A 26,410-nucleotide genomic window follows, 5' to 3' on the forward strand; every position below is an offset into this window, starting at 1 on the left:
TACACCCAGGTCTAGGTTAGCTCAATCACCAAGATCACGTCCTAAGGCATTACGGGTAGCAACCCACGGCTAACTGGTTGCCCCATTGAGGGATTTTTACCCTCTGCAGGGGGGCAGTCGGCTTATTCTAGTGCCCTACCAACAAGGCAAAAAAAAGGGGGGAGGGGGCGATGGGGTTGGTAAGTAGGAAAAGAAAAGGAAAGGAGAGGGGAAGGGGGTTGTTTTTGTTTTTGCAGAACATAATTAAGTTTTACAAAAGAGAATAGAAAATAAATACAGAAAATCGATGTAGGTGCATTTCGTCTCAGGAAGCCAATAGACAGCCTGATCTGATAGCACCAGTCAAGTGGATTGTGAGGTATGATGAGAAGTGGATCCTCTACGACAACTGGTGATATTCAGCACAGTGGTTAGATGTCGGCAAAGCTCCATAACGCTTCCCGAAGCCGAAATTGCACCAAAAAAAGGTTATGATGACTGTTTGGTGATCTGTGGCCAGTCTCATCCATCACAGCTTCTTGAATCTAGGTGAAACGATTACAGTAGAGAAGTACTGACGTATTGACGAAGTATTGATGAAATGTACCAGAAGCTCCAACGTATATGCCTGAGATTGGTCAATATGAAGGGACCAATTCTCCTCCATGACAACACTCACTCACATGTTGCTCAACTGACTCTGCAGAAGCAGAAGCTGAATGAATTGGGCTATAAACTGCTTCATCCGCCATATTCACTGAACCTCTTGTCCACTGATTATCCCTTTTTCAAGCATCTCAACAACTTCCTGGGCAAAAAATGCTTCAAAAGTCAAGATGATGCCGAATCAGCCTTCAATGACTTCATTGCTTACAGAACTCTGAATTTCTATGCTTATGGGATATATAAACTTGTTTCTTGTTGGCAAAACTGGGTCGATTCTAATGGTTCTTATTTTGATTAATAAAGTTTATTATGAAAGGAGTTGAAGTTGAACGTCAAAAAAAAAAAAAAAAAAAAAAAAATTTTGCACCAACCTAATATTAAATTTTCACCACTGATTCATTCAATAAATTATATATTTTATACAAGTTTTATAATTTAACATTATAGCAATTACTAATATTATGAAAGTTAGGAGATGACAGTGGTTAATGGTAAGTGGAAATGGACAACCTGAGTGTGTCACGTTCGAATCTAGTTTGTTCTAATGGAATGCTTTCACTTCGGATGTTAGCAATCTTCATGTGATCCTCCATAAGTACTTGATGTCTTTCTAGAAAGAATTCTAACTAGAAAGATATCAGGAAAACTAATGCCAACAATAAAATCATCTGATTCATCCAAAATGAATGAAGGTTGATGGAATTTCAGTTTGGAGCAGATGAACATATAGTAATGTCTTTTGTTGTTGTTGTTGTTATAGTAATGTTTTCATTGTTAAAAAATCGATGACATAATATTTATTGATGCCATTTTAAGTAATGGAACAAAAATGATAAAACAAAGTACTTTGCTGGAACCATCTATTTTCTGAAGTTTTAGAGATAGCTAGTACTGGTTTTGTGCAAAAAAGAAACAAATTCATTGCAAATACATTTTTGTTTAAAAGTCATTCTTTTTCTTTTTGTAAATGAGTTTATGATTTTAATAAAAATATATTTTTTTTTTTGATTAAGTCATTGTATGGTGACTCTTTGATTAATAATAGTAAATAAATTTCTTTGATTACATTGTTCTTATGGTTTCCTCAAATTTCACTCATCTTATGAACCCAAAATGTAAATTTTGCTGGTTTGCCTAAAAAGCCCCTTCATTTCTATTAAAATATATAAAATTTTCACTGGATATTGGTGAAGCCAATGCAATCTTTGAGGGATTGTGGTGTTTGACATATTGAACACATTGGCAGTTCTTTATTTTAAGGAAAAGAATAAAACTAAGGTGAGTATGTAACAAATTCAATTGATTTCCAAAGTGCAATAAGAAATATGATGATCAACTGGTTATGTCATGTGACACCTTTCAATTAAAAAAATAAAAAACAATTTCTTCAAAAGTTTTCAACAGAAAACTTTGGAATAAATTGCTCTTGTTATAAAAGTATCAAAATTGAACAGTTTATTTGAAAAAGATTTCTTTAAATACGAGATGATTCTAACAAATTAAGATGGATATTCGAGAAAAAAGAAAAAAAAACAGAAAACAAAATGAAGATAGCATGGATTTGGTCATTAATTCTAGGCTTATTTGATTACGTGAAAAATCCATCAAAATGGTGATTCTCAAAATTACTGTGGAATTCAATAACATTCAGAAAAAAAGAACTCATTTCAGCTGATATGACAATTAATTACCATGATTAGTTGATCCAAAGTACCTGCAATGCCTTATATGTTACATTTTCAAGAGATCAAAAGTTCATACTCAACATATGTAAATTTGTAGATATCACTAATTTGCATACATGGATAGCAACCAGGTTAAAAAAAATGAGAATGATGGTGATGCATAAGGAAAATAGAGATTGACATGAGAAAGAGATTTGCATAGTTGGATGAGTATGTTGTTAATTCTGGTTAGGTGTTTTCTGAACAAAAGTTCTTAGATCATTGCTGATATTTTACTATGGCACAAAGACTTTTTTTTTTAAACAAACGAGTCCCAACTTATCAAGACCTGGAGGCCACTCGAGGATAAGGATTAATGAGTGTACAGTAGTCAACGGGACAATATGGTAATAATCGTTAGCAATGGAAATTTGGTGAATTGGATTACTTAAGAGGATGGCTCATGAAGAATTTGTTTACATTGAACTTGAAGACAATCAAATTGTAATCAGCTGGAAAGCAAGTAAACAGAAGAGAGTTCCACAGTCGTGCAGTTCTAAGAAAGTAGTTTTGTTCATGGAATCTAAATTTAGGTTTAGGCACAGATAAAGAGTGGGGGAAATTATTGATAGTAGTTTCAAACAGACGAGTGTTTTTCGTGAAAGTTTGGCAAGGTAGGATCATAGACTGGAACTCAGACAAGCACTTTTCATGAAAATAACAACAAAGCAGAGACAGGCTCGCCACATCTCTTTTGTGGGAAAGAGGTTGCAGAGAAGAGAAAAGGCCCTCTCCACTAGGCTACAATGTCTATTTTGAACTCTGTCAAGGCAGGATAAGTTTTTCTAGCAGCTCACGCCCATATGTAGCAACAGTACTCCATCCTTGGACATACCTGGCTCTTATGTAGGGAGAGAATTGCATCAGCAGAGAGATATCTACTGAAACGGTAGAAGGATCCCACCATTTTTTCAGCGATCTTGGCAATGGATTTGATGTACGTGTTCTATTTCAGATCAGGAGTAAAGATCAAGCCCAGAAGCTTGTCAAAACATGGCACTTTCCCAAGACAAAAACAATTCATTTCAATTGATGCCAAATGGGCATCAGAGTGTTGATGATGTAAAGGTAGAAGCTTGGTTTTAAATGCATTAAAAGTAACCAGCCACCTCTTCCCCCATTGTACCACATGCTCAAGACCAATGTTACAGTTCTTGAGATTTATGTTCGTAAGAAACATTAACATATATGAATAATCAACATCATATTTAATATGAACATGAAAAAATTTAAATTACTTAAAATATCTCAATAATGGCATCCACAGAAAAGACATTGATAATCTAAGAATCTTTTAAATCATTTTAAATGTGACTAAACATAAGAAAATTATTACTATTTCTGTACTCTGCAGGGTTAGATATTTTTCCCTCTTTAAGACCATGTGTGCTTTGTTGCATTTTTTTATACTACTTCTTATTCAATAAAATAAACCTTTGTGAAAACATCATTAAGCAATGAAATTTACCATATAAGTGTATTTTTGTGTAATAAATCAGAATATGCCACTATCTTCAGAAGTTATTAGTTTTAAAGTAATCTGCTGTAATACCTTAAATATACCATACATCCATTAAAAAAGAAGTTAGAAAACTCAAAGTTGAATGGTAGTGTAATAAGAAACTAAGATATACTAGGACTGTCTTAAAATAAATATATTACAAGATTTCACAAATAATTTGCATAAATTATAGATTCAGCACAATTTGATTTCTATTGCAAGATTTCTAAGAAAAAAAAAAGCTTAACTTTCATAATTGTCTGATTTTGCAAATCTTAAGGATGAAATTTTCAACTTTCACATATGCAAACATCTATAAATGAGAGTTGGGATGAGTCAAGTGCTTGACTATTTTTCTACATTTTAATTTTTTTAATTGCTTCTTGTATCAGCTTCTGTTAAGTTTATATTTAATCCACACAAGCGGTCTTGGAGCTAGACTTAGTTGTCAGAGGTTGGTGTTCTTCAAAACACTTTTATTACAACTAATGTGCTTTTAGATATAAATGACCAGCAGCAAGAGCTATCCATGGAGTGAATGTTATGTTGTGTGTATATAAGAATCAAGAGTCAGATTATGAAGAAACTCTTGATACTTACCAAACTATTCTTGATGACTTTTCCACTGCAAGGATCGTAGAAAGCAACAATCATAAAGATTAAGGAGAACAGGAGGATGGCAGAGAATATAGTGTAGACAATCATGACCTTCCTGCTTACACCAAGGGTTTTCTGAAGGAAACAAAATAAAAAAAACACTTAGAATTATTTACATAATTCATTCATTCCATATATAATCATACATCATGGTACTTCAAGAGATTAATATATTTTTAATTTTTCAATATATTTTCAAACATTGAATACTCATGATCATTGGGATATTTTACAGATAAAACTTGAGGAATTTTGACATTTTAGAGATGAAGGTGTATTTGTATTATTTGGAGTACTATTCTCACCTTGAATGTTATTCTTATAATATTTTGGCTGGTGTAACCTCTGATCCTCTCTAGGTGCATCATGTCAAATTGAGGAATATATACAGAATTTAAAGCTGAACTCTTTATTTTATTCACAGTGGTAGATTGTTCTTGTTCCATTAGTCGTGACTAAATAAAAGTGTTCAGTAATTTTTATCTTATTGCTAGTATTGCCTGTAGACCTTCAGCTTATAGAAGATTGTCATGCCAGACTGTTACTCAATGCCTTTATCTCTTGTGCCACATGTCCATGACAGTCTTCTTGAGGGCAAAGGTCCAACCCTCACTAAAAATGATACTAAGAATAAAATAGAATTATTAACACTTCTACCCAGTCATGTCTGACTGAATGAGAACAATTTACATCTGGATTGAATAAAAGATTCAGTTAGAAATTCTATAGAAATTTTCAGAGTTAAACAAAAAGATTCCCAAGCTCAAATGATGCACCTAAAGAAGGTCAGAGATTACATCGACCAAAATTCTGTTAGAATACCATTCAAGTAGTAGTCTGAATAATCCAAATAACAATCGGCAATCAACAATTCCCCCACTAATTATCATGAAGTCACTTCCACAACAACAAACAAGGCGAAATTGCTTGCCCAACAGATTATCTTAAATTCCACAAATCACTCCATCCCCAATTTTTAACTGTGGATGAAAATTGCATAAGATGATTTGATTATCACCCGTTCTCATGTTCTGGCTATCATAAAAGACACTGACAGCTCAAAAGTATTTCAACCAGATCTTAACCCTGTTTTAGCAATAATGAAATGCTCTGCTAAACTGGCCAGTCCTCTCCAAACCCCACAACAAACACCTTGCAATTGCAGAATTTCATTAACCTGATAGCTGGAGAATTACCTTTGTGGTACCAGTTTTCAAGAACTTTGTGAAAGAATTAACCTGCAAAGTTATTGCCTCATAATTCTCCTCTTTTTGCTAAAATCTTTAAATTCTTGATCAATCCACTAATAGTTCACAACATCGAAAATGCTAAATTTCTCTCTGGATTTAGGCAATCCATTCTACTGCAGATATCCTATCTTAGCTCAACATATATACTGCACACTTGATAATTTAAGTAAGGTTAGGCTGATAGTGCTAGATATCTGCAAGGATTTTGACAAGATCTGGCATGAAGGTCTTCTCAGAAAAATCAATTTGTACAATATTACTGGAGGTATAATTAACATAATCAGATGGGTTTTTTTTTTTTTTTTTTTTTTTTTTTAGAGATAAAAATAAGAGCCAGGTCATTCTTGATGGGCATACATTCAAACTACACCACCTCAATGAGAGTGTGTCCAATACTTTTCTTCCATACCACCTTCAAAAATTCTTTCATGAATTTCATTAAATAAATGTTCCAATTTAACCAATATTTTTTTTGTTTGTTTTACTGATTACTATTCTTAACACCTGTGAAAATAGTTGAGTCTGGATTCCAATTCCTCAACTCCAATGGTAATAGAATTATCAGAAACATTAATACTTCAATATATTTTCAGATAACATATCTAAAATTATATAGAAGCCATCTAAAATTGTTACTACAAATTTTAATAAAATAAGATTTGTTTTCCATAGTTTAATATTTTGCTTTTCACATTTTCATCCTTTTTATTTTCTGTTTATGCACCCAATCTGTGATCAGATTTTGACTTCACTGTTGAATCGCATTCTTTTCACTTCTCTTATTTCTTACCATTGTCCTTTTTTTGTTTTCTGCTAAGTTTTGAGGTCTGCGTTATGCAACTTATGAATCTATTAACTACTGGTGTTATAGCACATTTTCTGTGGTATCAAAAATATTATCAAGTATCATGCTTTTTAAATACTAGTATAAAATTGAATCTCATTAACCTTTATCCTTGACAAGTGCCGACTCATTAATAAATTTAAAAGAATTCAGTCAGTTCTTTTCACAATCTACAAAATAATGTGCAATGTATTGGCAATAATAAGAATGTCTCTTGTGTTAAACAGCAACTTGTCTATGAATAGATTTCAACAAGTATAGTATTTCGGTATTGAGTAACACTGTAATACTTATATCTAATATATAAATCTCACTATGTCTGTGTGCGTGTGCCTGTCTCTCTTTTTAAATTGTATCTCCTCCTAGACGGATGGTCGTTTGACGGTGTGCAGTAACTCAAAAGATTGCATATAGGGTGCAGAATTTTATTAGGGTGTTTAATTGATTAAAACAATTGCTAAGGGATTCAAAAAAGGAGTTCAAACTTGAAAGAAATGACAACTTAACGAGCATAGCGACAATGGCGTCGTTTGTGCATGCACACAATCTGTAACAGAGATTTATTTATTATTAAATTTGCCAGATTATTAATGCAGTTTTTTCCTTGGTGCAACATGTAGCGTCATCGATTACTAACACCAGTGTTGTGGGTTTGAGCTCCACCATTTCTTTTTTTTTTTTTTTTTTTTTTGTTACATTCCAATATTCTGGACTTTTAAATGTTATGTAATAATTATAAAAGAACACTTATATAAAAAAAATACGAAAAATGTTTTTGCTGTATATAACGAAAATGTCATATTCCAAATATATAGGATATATTATATATCGGCTTATTTGTTACATTCCAATAATCACATAAATAGATCCAGTAAAAAAATTTTGTATTGAATTCATTCCTAAACTATTTAGCCAATCATTATGAATTTTAATTATGTGTTTATGTCTGTATATTTGTATGTATTTGATTCGTTCCTAAACTAATTAACCGATCATTATTAATTTTAATGATGTGTATATGATTATATATTTCTGTGCATTGGATTCAATTCTAAACTAATTAACCGATCATTATTAATTTTATTTATGTATATATGTCTGTATATTTGTATGCATTGGATTAACTTCTAAACTAATGAACTGATTATTAATTTTAAGGATGTGTATATGATTATGTATTTCTATTATTGGATTCATTCCAAAACTAATTAACTGACCATTATGAATTTTAAGGATCTGCATATGATTATATCTTTTTGTGTCTTGGATCAATTCCAAAACTAATTAACTGATCATTATGAATTATATGTAATGTATGTTTGCATATGTCTATAGATGTCATATTCCAAAAATCACATACAATGTTCACTTACTTTGTTTATGTATTTATGCGTACAAGGAATTCTATCCAAGTAATAATGAATTTGACAGTATATTAATCATATGAAAAACTTATGTAAAATCATCGAGTAGTTTCATCTATAACTTAGAAATGACGTACTTGTACATTATCCTACCCAAGAAATAAGGTACTTGTGCAGTATAGTACTCATGAAAAAACAAAGAATATCTTACCTGTGACGTACATAAGTTATTAAAACTGTTAAATCCCGCTAAATATTCAAGTAATATAACTTACATCTAAAAAATAATGTGTTTCTTCACTATAGCACCCAGATAAAAAAACAAATTCTTACCCCCTGATGTACAAAACATTAAGCACAACAAAAATTTCATAAAAGTATTGAGTTCTTTCATTTATAAATTAGAAAAAGGTACTTGTGCAGTATCCTACACAAGAAATAAGGTACTTGTGCAGTATAGTACTCACATGAAAAAAAACAAAAAAAACAAAGAAAATCCTACCTGTGACGTGCATAAAAGTTATTAAAACCAAACATCATGTAATATATTCAGGTAGTATGACTTTTAAATGAGAAATAAGGTTCTTCTTCACTATAGCACTCTGATGTAAAAACAAAAACTCTTACCTGTGACATACAGAAAAGTTTGCACAACAGAAAATTATGTCAATTATTTTAAATATGTATTGTACATTACCCGCCCTAGGCAAGGAAATTTTTTTCCATATATGTGCTGTAAATTTCCTGTTCTAGGGAACGTACAATTATCTCATGCATATAATACCCGTCCTAGGATAGGTAAAATATTCTTTTGTTCAAGATGGCAAATGATACATAGACATCAAAAATTCCTCTATCCTAAGAATAGCAGGTATGTTCAAAATTTTTCTTATACAGTCCCGAGCAACGCCGGGTGGCCTTGCTAGTAGACCATAAAACAAGAATATTTGATACGCAAAAAAAAAAAAAAATCCAAATGTTTTTTCTTTTATTTGTCCATTTTATGACATATAAACAGATCATTTGGATATAATAAGGTCATTGCTTGAACAGTGAATGTTGATTGATCTAAGAAAGTTGATAAAATACTATGTATCATCTACAACATCAAATTGTGGTGAAATGATATAACAAGCAAAAAAACTGTATGGATTTCTACCATGCATTTTTGCAGTTGTTCAACGCAGAGTTTTAGTACTGGCTTGACATATCTTCACATGATGAAACTGGTGAAAATATGTCAAATAATGAGCTGGAAAGCCTCATATAACAATCAAAACTCTTCTGACCTTTTGGGAATGGAGCTTCTGGTCACAATGAGTGAGCAAGCATCATGGTACACAAACTCATCAATTGATGGACGACTCAAGACAATAAGATTGTGTCAGCCTTTTTAATATAGCAAAGTAATATAGTTTACATAATGTAATGTCTAACTGCTTTGATTAAAGTGTAGTATCTGTTTCCCCCTCAATCAGAAAAAATTCTTGACAGGCAATTTTTATTTTCATTCCATCTAGAATGTCTCTTTTTGGAGTGCTGGGTATCCCCTTTCCCCCGCACAAAGGCAAATAAACAGACTCACTTTTGTTGCCTCAGTTAATATAGTTTAGAATCCTACAATTGTTTACACCAGGGGTGCACACACTTTTTCAGCATCAACCCATATTGCACAGTACAGCTCTGTACATTTTTTCTCATTAGCTTACTCTGATGACTTGCATTAGATGGAATCAGTCAGGCCTGCATAGTCCAGGCAGTAGCTGCTAATAGCCAGGCTGAAGCAAACTTATAGATGCTCATCAGTTATGGTGGAACGGTATTTGATCTTAAAGATCTTCATGTCGGAAAAGGCTGACTCACATAAGTGAAACCAAATAATGCAGTCAAGAAGGCAGCACATTTACTGATGTTGGGGTCCTCTGTGAGTAAGTTCTGTAATTGTCCATGAGCTTTGCATTAGCTGAATGTTGGCTTATCGTGTCAGAATCGCATTTCTCACTCCAGAAGAGTTAAGGTTTCAATTTTTAATGTGAATGAAACAACCTCAGCATTTTTTTTTGAGAAAGGGAAGCACATGAATGTAGTGATTAGCTTGAGTTAACCAAAATCTTCAAAGCATTTGTTGAACTCCGACGGACAATTACCAATTTGTTTTATCTAGCATGTGCTCTCAAGCTGCGCACAGGACTGCTCTTGTGCCTCCTGCTTTGCCACGAGGTTCCGAATGTTTGGAAGCAATAACATTTTCTTTTTTTAACATCATGCGATCTGCCCACAAAGTCTCTCAAATAGTTGATCATGATTGATGTAAGGAGTTCCCCTGGTTTACACCATTGCCACTTTAGGAGATATTATCATTAATATGTAATAAATGAAGTGTAGAAAATAGTTGAAAAACAAGTACTTATTTTTAGAGACACGATTGGTGCATATTTTGCTCTAAAAAAAAATTAAGGCTTTTTGAGCATTCAATTAGCACCAAATTGTTTTTCCAAAAGTTGTACACATTATGATTGGGAATTCAAAACAAAAGTTAAAAAGTAGGACTTTTTAGCTTCGAAAGACATTTTCGTGTTATTTAAGCTTAGAGTTTGGTCTTAAATTTTTAGAGATTATTAAAGTCTCTAAAAGTTGCAAGTACATCCTGGCCAGGGGGAGATGATTTTGACAACATTTTTTTTCTACGGAGCACTGTAATCGTTCTCCCACATACAACAGAAGAAAAATGTGCAATTGCTTGCATCTTTCTTGCTCTTGGTTCACTGGATAGTTTTTAAAAATTCGTTTTCATAAGCTCGGTAACTCCTGTGATTATTGTAATGATGGAGATTAGCAAAAACAAAGAGATAAAAAAGACAAATAAAACAAATTCCTCAACCATTCATTCTATTCGGATATTTAAATATTATTTAAAGAACCAAAAGAAAATATATAGAAACAAAGAGACAAACACAAAAACGGTTACATTATAGAAAACCTCAGTCAAAACCAACCTTTGCCTCTACAATAATAAAGCAAATACACATGTGCATCTGAAAATAGGGTTATATTTAGCAATAAATCAGACTTATAATCTAATGACGTAGGATAACATGTGGAAGGTCCATCGCAAAAACATGTGAGTGTAACTATTTGCCAATCATCCTGGTACATTATGCTCTCTAACTAAAGAAAATATTAAGATAGAACATAAATCTGTAATTAGGAACCATTTCAAAAACCAATGCGGCTCCAATATAACAAGAAAATCAAATAGTAATAATGAAAATCACCTAAAATATTTCATCAAAAAATTCATATCTTACGCTGAGGAAAACATACTGAAATCATCCATGCCTACTAAATTCCACAAGCTTTGGTTTGATAATAAATGCATTAAAGATTATCTGGATATGATATTCTACTCTAAGAAAATGTAAAATAAATCCCAAAGAAAAACTAAATAAACTCGACATTAGAGCCAATGCTCAGAATACTATGCAATGAATAAAAAAAAAAGAATATGGAGAAACTATGAAACTAAATAAGTAAACACAAACTGAACAACCAATACAAATCATGATAGAAAAGTTGGCAAAAAATGATAGCACTCAAACATTTTACAATAAGCAACAGAACCCCATCCTCCAACGTAGATCCCTACTACCAGGTCTCCTTCAACATCAGGAGTCTACGTTCCAACCTTCCAGAGGTTGAAACACAATTACAGAAGACGAAACTGGACATGCTTTCTAAGTGAAACTGGCATAGGGCCAACCACTTCTCTAGACGAATTCATAATTAAAGGATACTCTAACTTAACATCTAAATCCGACCCCCAAGATTGCCATAGGCATGGAATATGTGCCTACATCAAAGATGGCTTTCCATGTGGTAGGGATATCTCCAGAGAAGACCCTAATTTACCTTATATGTGCTTCCGGGTTGCACTAGCTTACACCACCGCATTTATATTTGCCCTCTATCGCCTCCACAACAGTGGGGTTACTATCTTTAAGAGCATATCTGAGAAAATTGACCACATCCTGTCTGCTCATCCTTCGGCTAACATTCACATTTGCGGTGACTTCAATGTCCATAATGTGGAATGGCTGACCCACTCAAATAAAACCGATGACGAGGGAGGTTTTGTGATGATTTTGCCATTGCCTATGATCTCACTCAGATTGTTCACGAACCCACCCATGTGCCCGATACACCCGGTCAATATGCAAGCCTTCAGACCTTTTCCTCACAACTTGCCCTGAGCTGTGTTCATGTTCCGTTCTATCTCCTCTGGGATCCTCTGACCACTCCGTTGTATCAGTTAAGATAAAAATGAAATGTAATAAGTCTTCAGACGTACCTCTCCACCGTACTGTATATTGATACTCTATGGCTGACTAGGATAGCTTCCGTACATTCATATCTGACCTACCTCTGCATTCCATGTTTAAAAAGGATGTGTCCTCTATAGTATCAGACCTGACCGAATGGTTAATTGTAGGCATAGACCAATTCATACCATCCACAAATTCCAACAAAAACCTAACAGCCAGCCAGGGTTCTTCCCTGAATGTGCTGCTACCATCACACACAGAAATCACTTTTTCCATAGCTACTAATGTAATAGATGTACTGAGACTAAAGCTGCTTTCAGGATTGCCAGCAACCACTGTAAAAGAGTAATAAAACATGCAAGAGAGCTATATGCTCAGGCTGTTAAATCCAAAGTAGCTGAGCAGTGGCTTGGTTCCCACCAGTTCTGGCAAATAGCAAACAGGATCTTGAACAGAAGCGTGCATTCTATCCCAACTATCATCAATGGACCTGAGGTCATCTCGTCAACATCAGACAAGGCCAGACTATTTGCCAAGAACTTTGCAGCTAATTCTACCCTATGCGACAATGACCATCAACTCCCTGTATTTCCTCCTATAACAGACAACACGCTATGCAACATACAAATATCTGTGCATGAGGTTCCCAAGCTAATCAGGAACCTTGATTCCAGTAAAGCAACTGGTCCTGACGGCATCCCAGTTATAGTGTTGAAAAAGCTCCAACCAAAACTTACCCCCATACTTACAAAACTGTTTAAACGTTGCCTTAAGGAGAAGTGCTTTCCAACACCCTGGAAAACCTCATCAGTATGCCCTGTATTTAAGAATTCAGGTGAAAAGTCATCTCCCTCTCAGTACAGACCAATAAGTCTCCTGTGTGTCATGAGTAAGTTGTTGGAATCCATATTAAATAAAGAAGTAGTCAACCACCTCAACAAAAACAACCTTCTTAGTGATATGCAATATGGTTTCCGCTCTGCAACATCTACAGCAGATGTGCTAACGGATATATCACATAGGATTAGTGAATCTCTTGACAAAGGTTTCCTTTCCAGGGCAATTGCTCTTGACATATCGAAGATAAGGTATGGCATAAGAGCTAACTTCACAAGATTTCTAGCTACGGTATTACTGGAAATGTTTTCTCAATTATTAAATCATTTCTCTCTGATAGGTTCATAAGAGTAGTGGTTGATGGGCAGAAATCAGAGGCCCACAGTATTAATGCTGGAGTCCCTCAGGGGTCAATCCTGGGCCTAACTCTCTTCCTGATCTATATCAATGATCTCCCAAAACACATACTTAAATCATTCGTTGACATCTATGCTGATGACACGACCATCTATGGCAACACATTAAAAGCCGTAAATGACAAAGTTCTCTCTAATTCTCTCTCCTCTGATCTTAAGCACGTGGTACAATTAGGGAAGAGGTGGCTGGTTACTTTTAATGCATCCAAAACCAAGCTTCTATCTTTACATCAACGTTCTGATCCACAGCTGGTATGAATTGAAATGGATGGCTCTCATCTTGGGGAGGCTCCATGTTTTGAGAAGCTTCTGGGTTTGACCTTTACTCCTGATCAGAAATGGAAAACGTGCATCAAATCTGTTGCCAGGGATGCTGGGAAAATGGTGGGATCCTTCTACTGCTCCAGAAGATATCTTCCTACTGATGCAATTCTGTATCTGTATAAAAAACCAAGTACGTGCAAGGATGGAGTACTGCTGCCATATGTGGGCAGGAGCTGCTAAAAACAGCCTATCCTGCCTTGACAGAATACAAAATAGACTTCGTGGTTTAGTGGGGAATTCCCTTTTCTCTTCCCTGAAACCTCTCTCCCACAGAAGAGCCGTTGTGAGCCTGTCTTTGTTTTATCGTTATTTCCATGGCAGGGGCTCGTCTGAGCTCCAATCTCTCGTCCCCCCCTCACCAATCTTTCACGAGAAACACCCGTCTGGCTGAAACTACTGCCAATAATTTTCCCCACTCTTTATCTGTGCCTAAATCCAAACCTAGATTCCATGAGCAAAGCTTCTTTCTTAGAAGTGCACGCCTGTGGAACTCTCTGCCGCTTGCCTGTTTCCCACCTGACTACAACTTGGATGTCTTGAAGTCCAACATAAACAAACTCCTGACAAATCGCCCCCTTAAGTAAGACACTATAAAAACCCTCAATACTAATGATTACTACAATACTATCTCATTGATTACTGTACACGCAATAACCCTTATCCCTGAGTGGCCTTCGGGCCTTGATAAGTGGTGACCCCCATGTAAAAAAAAACAACAAAAAAAAAAAGACAATCACAAACAGAAATGATAAAATTAACAGATTAGAAGATAATTTCTCTAAGAAAGTATACCTCAAAATATCAAATTGAAGAAAGGAAATAATAGCTCCTTTCACAGAAAACATATTGTTAATTTCTTTCTCTAACGTTATTTGAACACAAACTGCTTGATTGAGCTCCAATCTTTGGTTTCTTCCTGTAAAACATTCATAGCAAAAACTCACTTTACTAGCACAAGAAAACAGAACTTCCTCACAAACGTTTCTTATCTGTAAAACACATTACCAAGATTGTGGATTATAACATGATCATATTCAAATTCAAAGTAAATCAGTCTCAGTGTTTTCATAAAGTTTTTTATCTTTCAGCTTGCAATCATTCCATCTCATTAACCCTTATCCCCAAGTGGCTTTTGGCCTTGATAAGTGATGATCTATGAATAAAATACAAAATTTTTAAAAATCTAAAAATAATAATAATCAATCGTTCACAGGAGCAGAACAAAATTACTTCTCAAAATACACAAGAGACCAATTGATGCCGACAATGTAAAGCCATGTGAATCATACTTAAGTAATCTCATGCATTTGAATAATCAGACATCAACGCTTGAAAAAAAATATTTTATTTCTCGTTTATACATAACTTTCATAAATAGACATTGAAGTATTTATTCATTTATTACTAGCAGTTCAGCCCGGCTTTGCTCAGGCCATATGTACTGTTCATTACTTACATAAAGTGTATTCACACGTAGAGTAAGATTTCAAATATTTAGACCAAAATTTGTCTGAGTAATTTTGTAGAGATCGTAGAGGTCAATTTTTTAAAACTTTCACCCCGATTTTGACCTCTTAACATTTATTATTTTGGTCTCAAATTAAAATACAAAGTTTTACCCATGTCCAAGTTACCTACATCTAAAATTTCAAGTCTTTAGACCCAAAACTGGCAAAGGAATTTGATAGAATCTGCAAAAGTCAACTCTTTTAACTTTAACCTTTTGGCAGCTAAATTTTTACCCCAAAACTGATAAAAATGCTTGCCGCATGTCTGAATACCCGTTATGTATAAATTTCAAATATTTAGACCCACAATTGGCTAAGTAGTTTTCTAGACACCACAAAGGTAACATCTTTTGAACTTTGATGCCTTGGCAGCTCAAATTTTTGACCCAAAATAATTAAAAAGCTTTGTTACAATATTTTTACTATAATGGGGTATGATCTCACACAGTCGGGAGATTATATTTATAAACGATGCTGCTAGGAACTGACAAATCGAATTAATTCACGTCCTGCTACCAACCAATCAGAAACCAGAATTGCTCCATAAATATTAAACCTTTCTGTAGCAACTTTTCATATGTTTTATTCGTGTCAACAGGGGAAGAATCTTTTGCTCTGTGGATTCCAACTCAAGAACTGTCTACTGCAAACCAGTCAACTCCCAGGACTTGTGTAGAACAACGAACCATCAGAAACTGTTCTGAAACTAAACATGGCTTATACTTCTAGACTTTCTCCATCTCTGAATACCCTTTATGTAAAATTTCAAATGTTTAGACCAGAAATTGACTGAGTAATTTGATAGAGACTGCAGAGGTCAATTTTTTTTTAAACTTTGATCACAATTTTGACAACTTAACATTTATTTTGGGCTCAAATCAAATAAAAATGTTTGATCCATGTCCATGTAACCTACATTTAAAATTTAAAGGGTTTAGACCCAAATTTAGCGGTCAAATCATTGAACTTTGACCCCTTGAAAGCCAAGTTTCTGGTCAAAAACCGATTAAAAAGATTTCCCGAAATCTCAATACTCCTTATGTCAAATCTCGAGTCTCTAGATTGAAAATTGACAGAGTTATTTGTAGAGAAATGTACACAGATACACACACAGGCATTTTCACTTTTATAGATATACAGATTAATCAAATATTTATTAGAATAAAGAATAAAAATAAAGAAAATTTTTTAAAAGTCTATTAAAAAAAAAATTGTAAAAATGGCTATGTTTGGAATCATTTTTCTCAGTAAGTCCTGCAGTTTGCAATGTCTCTCGACTGGGCAATGCCTGGTATACAGACAGTTATTAATAACAGATGAATAATTTAGTGTGTTATTGAATAGTAACGAAAAATTAAAAAAAAAAAAAAAAAAAAAAAAGAAAGAACAACTGACCTTTGATGTAAGGTGAACACGTTATTTCTGCAGCTGTTTACCCAAAAACACATGCAAATGGAAAGGCGTTTATAAGTGAGAAAAGCCGTCACTACCGCTAATGATCTGCACGATTATTTAGGTTAAAATTAGAAACAATCATCGTACTTGACTTTTGCTTCTTAAGTTGAAAGACAGTAATTTACAACTTAAAATAGAAAACTTTTCCCTGACCTTTATATCATTCTGTTTTGTATAAATTGCTGTAAACAAAAGAAATGCTAGTCACTATTTGATAAGTGAACTTGGCTTCAGAAATCCTCTTAAACCAGAGCACACGTCCCAAATCAAAAAAATGAAAACGACACTGTGGTAGTGTGCATAAAACACCAGATACATGAAGGATAGCTTTTTGGTTATCTTTTAATGTAATCAAGAAAATCATTTCAAGTTTTGGAGTTTGACGATTTATATTACATGGATTATTCAAACTACTATTCTCATTTGGTTATTCTCACAACGTTTCGGCTAATGTAACTTTGAACCTTCTTCAGGGGTGTTGTGTCAATCTCGATAATCTTGAAAAAGGTCAGATGGTTACATCAGCTAAAACGTTGTGAGAATAACATCCAAGATGAAAACAGATTAAATAATCCAAATAATGAATTTCATTTTTTTTTTAAATGATATATCCATATATAGCATGAAAATGACAAGATCTTTTCATGTGAAAATGTTTCAGTATAGTATATACGTTCATCAAATGTGCAAAATCCAAACAAAAATTATATCTCCACACCAGAGAAAATGTTATGATTCATTAAGAAATGAATTATGATTTTCTTATAAAAAGATTATTCAATACCATACTGTCAGATACTCCGTTTTCTACATTTATTACTTGCGATATCATCTAGCATGTAAACTAATCTTATTGAATTTTCCATGTTGGACTTGAGTAATGCAAACAATATTTGATTTCAGCTATCCAGTCAATTAAGTATTAGTATTGGTTATTATTAACACAATGCATATTATATACTAATGTACACCTTTTGTTAAAAGTGATGAACAGAAAATTATGCTTGTCAATTTGCACACTAATATTCATATAAAATAATAATTGCATCAGTAATTTCATTTTTGATATATAATTTATTATCATTTTTAATGATCTAAAAAAAAAAAAAAAAAAAAAAAAAAAAAAAAAAGCACTGAAAATTGTCAGCTAACATACTTCATAACTTCTAGTGTGTCTGCTACCGGAAGTAGTGACAAGGCAAATCAGTTCCTTCGCTTTTTTCTCTCATGCCTATGCATGTACTCTGTTTTTTTATAATTATGTTTTCCAATTGTTCTGTTTTTTTATTTAATAATCATCGAAAAAATTTTTCGGTCTTATTTTGATTAAGAATTATTGAAATTAGTTAGAAATTTTTTAACATTTTTTTGCGCTTAGTTTTTTAAATTATTGAAAACAGGTTTAAAAGTTTTAATTAAGAATCATTGAAATTAGTTTTAAAACTTATTTAAAATTTTGTTATTAAAAGTGCAAATAAAGACTAATTGTGTTATTTTTATCTGTATAATTTTGTTAATTTTTATTGTATATTTTTCAATAATGTCATTTTCTTATATTTTATTCCAATAAATCGTTTTACAATAAAAAATACTGAAGAACAATAAAAGTGAAGGATCTGATTTGCCTTGGCACCACTTCCGGCAGCAGACACACCGGAAGTTAGGAAGTATGTTAGCTGACTATAATCAAAACACCTACCATTGAGTTTTTTTTTTTTTTTTTTAACTTAAAATGGAGGATTTCTTTCTAAATTCGTTTAAGGCAGGGTGGATCATCTGACTTATTTGATGTCTAACTTTTCCTCAGCACTTGAAATGATTTTATTCAGAGGCTAGAAAAAGGCACGGTTTTACTTGCTAATTTTTGTGTAATGGAATTGATATATTCTATTTATTTATATAAAAATATACAAATAAATACACAAAAGAGTGAATGACTCACAGGGGGATATAACATTGTTCAGGATTGAATGAGGAACCCTGTGTCCTTTTGTATCAAACACAAAGCACTTTTTTATTCTTATTTTTACGTTGCATAGAATCCAGTTTTTCAAGATGCATTAAGTAAAAACAACTTCCGTTCATAAAGCATTTATAAACTAGAGTACAATAGGAAGAAATTCTTTTCTGGCATTTAATCTTAGAAAGAAACAAAGAAATATTATTTCCAGGTAATTTTTGGTAGACAACAAAGCTTCAAATTAAAAATAATTGTATACCAATATGATTTCATGTGATGCTTTTAAGTGTGTGTGTGTGGGGGGGAGGGGGGTTATATAATTTGGACTTGTGTTAATACTAGCATTACGTGACTGACGTTGCCCAAGGGGAGGGACATGAACAACAAAATAGAAGTCAAAATCTGTGCAGCATCTTTCTTCTAAAACTTTTTCCTCGTCCATCACACCAATTCCTTTGTCTCCTTTTCACTCTCTTCCTTGCCTCTATATCATCCTCCTTCCCATTTTATCACATTCTCTCACTTTCTCTGGCAACTTAAGTTGTTGACAGATTAATACATAATAACATTTTTTAAAAATTGGTCTAAACGTTGATCCCTCTCTTAACTAATTGAGTTTTTTTTTTTTTTACTTGGTAGTCACCACTTATCAAGGCTCGGAAGCCACTCAGGAATAAGGTTATTGCATATACAGTAATCAATGGGATAATATTGTAGTAATCGTTAGTAATGGGGATTTGATAGTGTCTTACTTAAGAGGGCAGTTTATCAGGAATTTGTTTATGTTGGACTTGAAGACATCCAAGTTGTAGTCAGGTGGGAAACAGGCAAACAGAACAGAGTTCCACAGGTGTGCACTTCTAAGAAAAAAGCTTTGTTCATGGAATCTACGTTTTGATTTAGGCACAGATAAAGTGTGGAGAAAATTATTGACAGTGGTTTCAGCTAGATGGGTGTTTGTCGTAAAATATTGGCCAGGGGGATCAGAGATTGGAGCTCAGATGAGCACTTGCCATGGAAATAACGATAAAACAAAGACAGGCTCACAACATCTCTCCTGTGGGAGAGAAGTTACAGGGAAGAGAAAAGGGCATCCCCCATTAAGCCACGAAGTCTATTTTGTATTCTGTCAAGGCAGGATAGGCTGTTTTTAGCAGCTCCTGCCCACATGTGGCAGCAGTAGTCCATCCTTGCACGTGCTTGGTTTTTATATAGATAGAGAATTGCATCAGCAGTGAAATATCTTCTGGAGCAGTAGAAGGATCCTACCATTTTTTCAGCGACTTTGGCAACAGACTTGCTGTACGTGTTCCATTTCAGATCAGGAGTAAAGGTCAATCCCAGAAGCTTGACAAAACATGGAGCCTCCCCAAGGCGCCAGATGGGGATCAGAGCGTTGATGATGTAAAGATAGGAGCTTGGTTTTAGATGCATTAAAAGTAACTAGCCACCTCTCCTCCCACTGTACCACATGCTTAAGATCAGAGGAAAGAGAATTAGAGAGACCTTTGTCATTTACGGCCTTTGATGTGTTGCCATAGATGGTCGTATCATCAGCATAGATGTCAACGAATCATTTGTGTTTTGGGAGATCATTGATGGAGATCAGGAAGAGAGTTGGGCCCAGGATGGACCTCTGAGGGACTCCAGCATTAATACTGTGGGCCTCTGCTTTTTGCCTATCAACCACTTCTCTTATGAGCCTATCAGAGAGAAATGATTTAATAATTAAGAAAACATTTCCAGTTATACCATAGTTGGAAATCTTGTGAAGTAAGCCTTTATGCCATACCTTATCAAAAACCTTGATATGTCAAGAGCAATTGCCCTAGAAAGGAAACCTTTGTCAAGAGATTCACTAATCCTATGAGATATAACCGTTAGCACATCTGCTGTAGATCTAGCAGAACGGAAACCATATTGCATGTCACTAAGGTTATTTCTGCTGAGGTGGTTGGCTACTTCTTTATTTAATATGGATTTCAACAACTTACTCATGACACACAGGAGACTTATTGGTCTGTACTGAGAGGGAGATGATTTATCACCTGAATTTTTAAATACAGGGCATACTGATGAGGTTTTCCAGGGTGTTGGGAAGCACTTCTCCTTAAGGCAATGCTTAAACAGTTTTGTAAGTATGAGGGCAAGTTATGGTTGAAGCCTTTTCAACATTATAATTGGAATGCCATCAGAGCCAGTTGCTTTGCTGGAATCAAGGTTCTTGATTAGCTTGGCGACCTCACGCACAGATATTTGTATGTTGCATAGAGTGCTGTCTGTTATAGGAGGAAATACGGGGAGCTGATGGCCTTCATCGCATAGGGTAGAATTAGCTGCAAAGTTCTTGGCAAATAGTTTGGCTTTGTCTGATGCTGACAAGATGACCTCAGGTCCATTGATGATAGTTGGGATAGAATGCACGCTTCTGTTCAGAAACTGGTGAGAACCAAGCCGCTGCTCAGCTATTTTGGATTTAACAGACTGAGCATATAGCTCTCTTGCATGTTTTATTACTCTTTTACAGTGGTTGCTGGCAATCCTGAAAGCAGTTTTAGTCTCAGTACATCTATTACGTTGGTAGCTATGAAAAAAGTGATTTCTGTGCACGATGGCAGCAGCACATTCTGGAGAGAACCATGGCTGGCTATTAGGTTTTTGTTGAAATTTTTTTGATGGTATTAATCGGGCTATGCCTACAATTATCCATTCGGTCAGGTCTGATACTAGACATATCCTTTTTAAACATGGAATGCAGAGGTAGATCAGATATAAATTTGCGGAAGCTATCCTAGTCAGCCATAGAGAATCGATATACAGATATACTCTTAAAGATAGTAACTCCGCTGTTGTGGGGGCGATAGAGGGCAAATATAAATGCAGTGGTGTAAGTAAGTGCAACCCGGAAGCACATATAAGGTATATTAGGGTCTTCTCTGGAGATATCCCTACCACATGGAAAACCATCTTTAATGTAGGCACATATTTCATGCCCATGGCGATCTTGGGGGTCAGATTTAGATGTTAAGGTAGAGTGTCCTTTAATTATGAACTCATCTAGGGAAGTGGTCGGCCCTATACCAGTTTCGCTTAGGAAGAAAATGTCCGGTTTTGTCTCCTGTAATTGGGTTTCAACCTCTGGAAGGTTGGAACGTAAACCCCTGATGTTGGAGAAGGAGACGTGGTAGTAGGGGGTCTATGTTGGAGACCTCCAAAACAAAATGGGCTTTTATTTTACCTAAAGCATGGTGAAATATAATATATCAGTTTTCTGGGTGTATCATGTCTTATTTTTTACTTTTTTATGAACACAAATACAAATACATTTTATGAACAGACAAATAGCAGAAGTCAAATAACAAAAAACTAGATTACGCAATGAGGGGACCATTTAATAAAAAACAATCTGAGCATGCGGTGTCCTCCTCCATTAGTGAAAAATCTACTTTCACCATAACTAATGTTTGTGCAAAATTAAAAATAAAAATCCAAGGGGTGGTTATTGAGAAAAGTGCAAACTAATGAATGGGCGAACGAGAGTGAATTACTAGGTTTAATCCCTCCTTTGTCGGGGGACCAAAAAGTACAAAATGCTGACATTATTATGGGATTACTTCCCTACATACTTCAATATGGTGGTCTTTAAATCTAATGTCAAATACGTGTTGTAATGCATCCCCATAAATAATCAAATTTTTTTAATTCTATTTTATCATTTTTAATCTTTTCATTTTCTTTACCATTGAACTGAGAATCCATCATTTTGTTTAGTCTTATCCTTGAGTGGTTTTAGACTTGATAAGTGGTGACTCATTAGCATAAAAAATAATTAAACATCAATCTAATAAAATACTTTGGCAAAAAGTTTAGTTTAAATTGCAGAAGTTTTTTAGTAAAGATGTTTTACAAGATTTAACTAATAAATCTGCTCCTTTAAATGATCCAAAACCAATTCCTCCTTTGTAATAAAGAAGGAATTTCTTGTTAAATTTAATTCTTCTTAAATAATTCTTACAGCAAAAGAAGAAATCTTCCTTTCATAAATATCTCTTTGTAATAACTGAAGATCAATATCTTATTAAAGTTTAAAATAAAGTTAATAGCTAAAAACTAAAATAATCAAAATGATGAACAACTGTACACTAAGCTGAGAGAAGAACCAACTAAATTCAAAATGGTTGAAAATTTCTGCACAAAAAAAAAATGAAAAAATAACAAAAAGAACGAAAAAGAAACAATAAAGTTCAAAATGGTTGATAATTTATTTGTCAAATTGAGACGAGGAACTGTGCTAAACAAAGACGTACCCAAATTCAAAATGGCTGATAACTTATTCGTTAAACCTAGGAAAGAAGCGACTAAACTTAAAATGGCCGACATAACTGCATAAAACAGAAGAAACCAAATTCAAATTCAAAATGTCCGACTTCTTGCACAACAAACTAAGTGATCAAATTCAAAATAGTCAAAAACTTTCACACAAAATCAGATTTGTTTCAAAATGTTAAGATTCACATTTCCATAGAATCCGAGCCCTCAATAACAACTAAATAAGTCAAAATATTTTTTGTACAAAGAAATCAGTTCTTACAGACAAAACATTTTAAAACCACTGCGTTATAAACGTGAAAATTCACGCCATAGACATTTTACAAAGTTTGCTTAAACAAATAGTACAAATGTACATAGATAAAAGTTTATAACTATACAATTGTTTATTGTAGCGTACAGTTTATAAACAAATAAGATAAGAGTGATTTTAAAAAAAACTCTAACAATGATTATACATGATAGCAGGGAGCAACATCAATTATAAAAAGTAAAAAATTACCAACAAATGCATTTCTGCTAAAACACATTTACTTAGAAATGGCAAGAATTTATGTGGAAGATTTTTGTGTTTAAAGTGGAAGATTTTACTGGAAAAATAAAAACAGTTTCAATATTTATTATTTTTAATCGAGATTTTACGCAATAAATTAAGATGAGCTTTGATTAGCAAATGAGTTGAAGTTTAGATGTATGGGAGAGGGCATTCCCATAAAAAAGGTGGTAATTCCTGGGAGGACGATCTTCTGACAACAAAACTGATACCCATCTCCATTTAAATATAATGCAATAAATTTCTGATTGAATCCATTTCCCCCCATTCATTTAAATATACCTCATCATAAAAACATTTTTCCCACTATTTCACAACCTTTTCACCTGGTAAAAAAGGAAATAATATGCATTGGCCATTTTGGTGTTACCATAGTATGGAAATATGCATTGGCCATTTTGGTTTTACCATAGTATGGAAATATGCATTGGCCATTTTGGTTTTACCATAGTATGGAAATATGCATTGGCCATTTTCGTTTTACCATAGTATGGAAATATGCATTGGCCATTTTCGTTTTACCATAGTATGGAAATATGCATTGGCTATTTAGATTTTACCATAGTATGGAAATAATATGCATTGGCCATTTTGGTTTTACCATAGTATGGAAATAATATGCATTGGCCATTTTGGTTTTACCATAGTATGGAAATATGCATTGGCCATTTAGATTTTACCATAGTATGGAAATAATATGCATTGGCCATTTTGGTTTTACCATAGTATGGAAATATGCATTGGCCATTTAGGTTTTACCATAGTATGGAAATAATATGCATTGGCCATTTAGGTGTTACCATAGTATGGAAATATGCATTGGCCATTTTGGTTTTACCATAGTATGGAAATAATATGCATTGGCCATTTTGGTTTTACCATAGTATGGAAATAATATGCATTGGCCATTTTGGTTTTACCATAGTATGGAAATAATATGCATTGGCCATTTTGGTTTTACCATAGTATGGAAATAATATGCATTGGCCATTTTGGTTTTACCATAGTATGGAAATATGCATTGGCCATTTAGGTTTTACCATAGTATGGAAATAATATGCATTGGCCATTTTGGTTTTACCATAGTATGGAAATATGCATTGGCCATTTTGGTTTTACCATAGTATGGAAATAATATGCATTGGCCATTTTGGTTTTACCATAGTATGGAAATAATATGCATTGGCCATTTTGGTTTTACCATAGTATGGAAATAATATGCATTGGCCATTTTGGTGTTACCATAGTATGGAAATAATATGCATTGGCCACTTTGGTGTTACCATAGTATGGAAATAATATGCATTGGCCATTTTGGTTTTACCATAGTATGGAAATAATATGCATTGGCCATTTTGGTTTTACCATAGTATGGAAATATGCATTGGCCATTTAGGTTTTACCATAGTATGGAAATAATATGCATTGGCCATTTTGGTTTTACCATAGTATGGAAATAATATGCATTGGCCATTTTGGTTTTACCATAGTATGGAAATAATATGCATTGGCCATTTTGGTTTTACCATAGTATGGAAATAATATGCATTGGCCATTTTGGTTTTACCATAGTATGGAAATAATATGCATTGGCCATTTTGGTGTTACCATAGTATGGAAATAATATGCATTGGCCACTTTGGTGTTACCATAGTATGGAAATAATATGCATTGGCCATTTTGGTTTTACCATAGTATGGAAATAATATGCATTGGCCATTTTGGTTTTACCATAGTATGGAAATATGCATTGGCCATTTAGGTTTTACCATAGTATGGAAATAATATGCATTGGCCATTTAGGTGTTACCATAGTATGGAAATATGCATTGGCCATTTTGGTTTTACCATAGTATGGAAATATGCATTGGCCATTTAGGTTTTACCATAGTATGGAAATAATATGCATTGGCCATTTTGGTTTTACCATAGTATGGAAATATGCATTGGCCATTTTGGTTTTACCATAGTATGGAAATAATATGCATTGGCCATTTTGGTTTTACCATAGTATGGAAATAATATGCATTGGCCATTTTGGTTTTACCATAGTATGGAAATAATATGCATTGGCCATTTTGGTTTTACCATAGTATGGAAATAATATGCATTGGCCATTTTGGTTTTACCATAGTATGGAAATAATATGCATTGGCCATTTTGGTGTTACCATAGTATGGAAATAATATGCATTGGCCACTTTGGTGTTACCATAGTATGGAAATAATATGCATTGGCCATTTTGGTTTTACCATAGTATGGAAATAATATGCATTGGCCATTTTGGTGTTACCATAGTATGGAAAAGTGGGGGAAAAATTTTTTATTTTAATATATATGAATGTCTGCTTGTTAATATTTTTTTTAGAATTTGCATAATTACAAAAAATTTCAATTAATATTATAATTGGTTAGAAAAATTGAGTAAAAATTATATGAGGTTCAAAGGTGGGGGCATGCATTTGCTGAGTTTTTCAATTTTCTAAGACTTCGATAGACAGATCACGTTAGTATACTACAAAGTCTCTGGAGGTTGGTTGCTAGTAACTGCGCACAACAGAGTTACAAAGTTATTAGTCTTTATTTCCATTTTTTTTTTTAAGAAATATAAGAGAAGAGAATGAAAAAGAGTGAGAGAAAAAGGGTGAGAGAAGACAGAGAGAGGACAGAGAAAAGAAAGAAAGAGACGACAGAGAGAGAGAGAGGACAGAGAAAAGAAAG

At 33.8% G+C, this 26,410-nt stretch overlaps 1 protein-coding gene across 5 annotated transcripts in view; it reads right to left on the reverse strand.

The window, feature by feature from the left end:
* LOC145248030 (divergent protein kinase domain 1A-like) overlaps positions 1–26,410 on the reverse strand; it is a 226,703-nt gene that overhangs the window by 23,219 nt on the left and 177,074 nt on the right. For 4 of the 5 annotated variants that reach the window (XM_080109752.1, XM_080109750.1, XM_080109751.1 and 1 more), the window contains one exon: positions 4,471–4,602. In XM_080109752.1, the coding sequence (XP_079965878.1) occupies positions 4,471–4,602 (132 nt within the window). Of the gene's footprint in view, positions 1–4,470; positions 4,603–16,787; positions 17,044–26,410 lie in introns of those variants that run through there. The other variant, XM_080109754.1, reaches the window with a different exon arrangement.

The sequence above is a fragment of the Euprymna scolopes genome, chromosome 26 (assembly GCF_053919585.1).
Source record: "Euprymna scolopes isolate OS-2025 chromosome 26, ASM5391958v1, whole genome shotgun sequence".
NCBI classification, from domain to species: Eukaryota; Metazoa; Mollusca; class Cephalopoda; order Sepiida; family Sepiolidae; genus Euprymna; species Euprymna scolopes.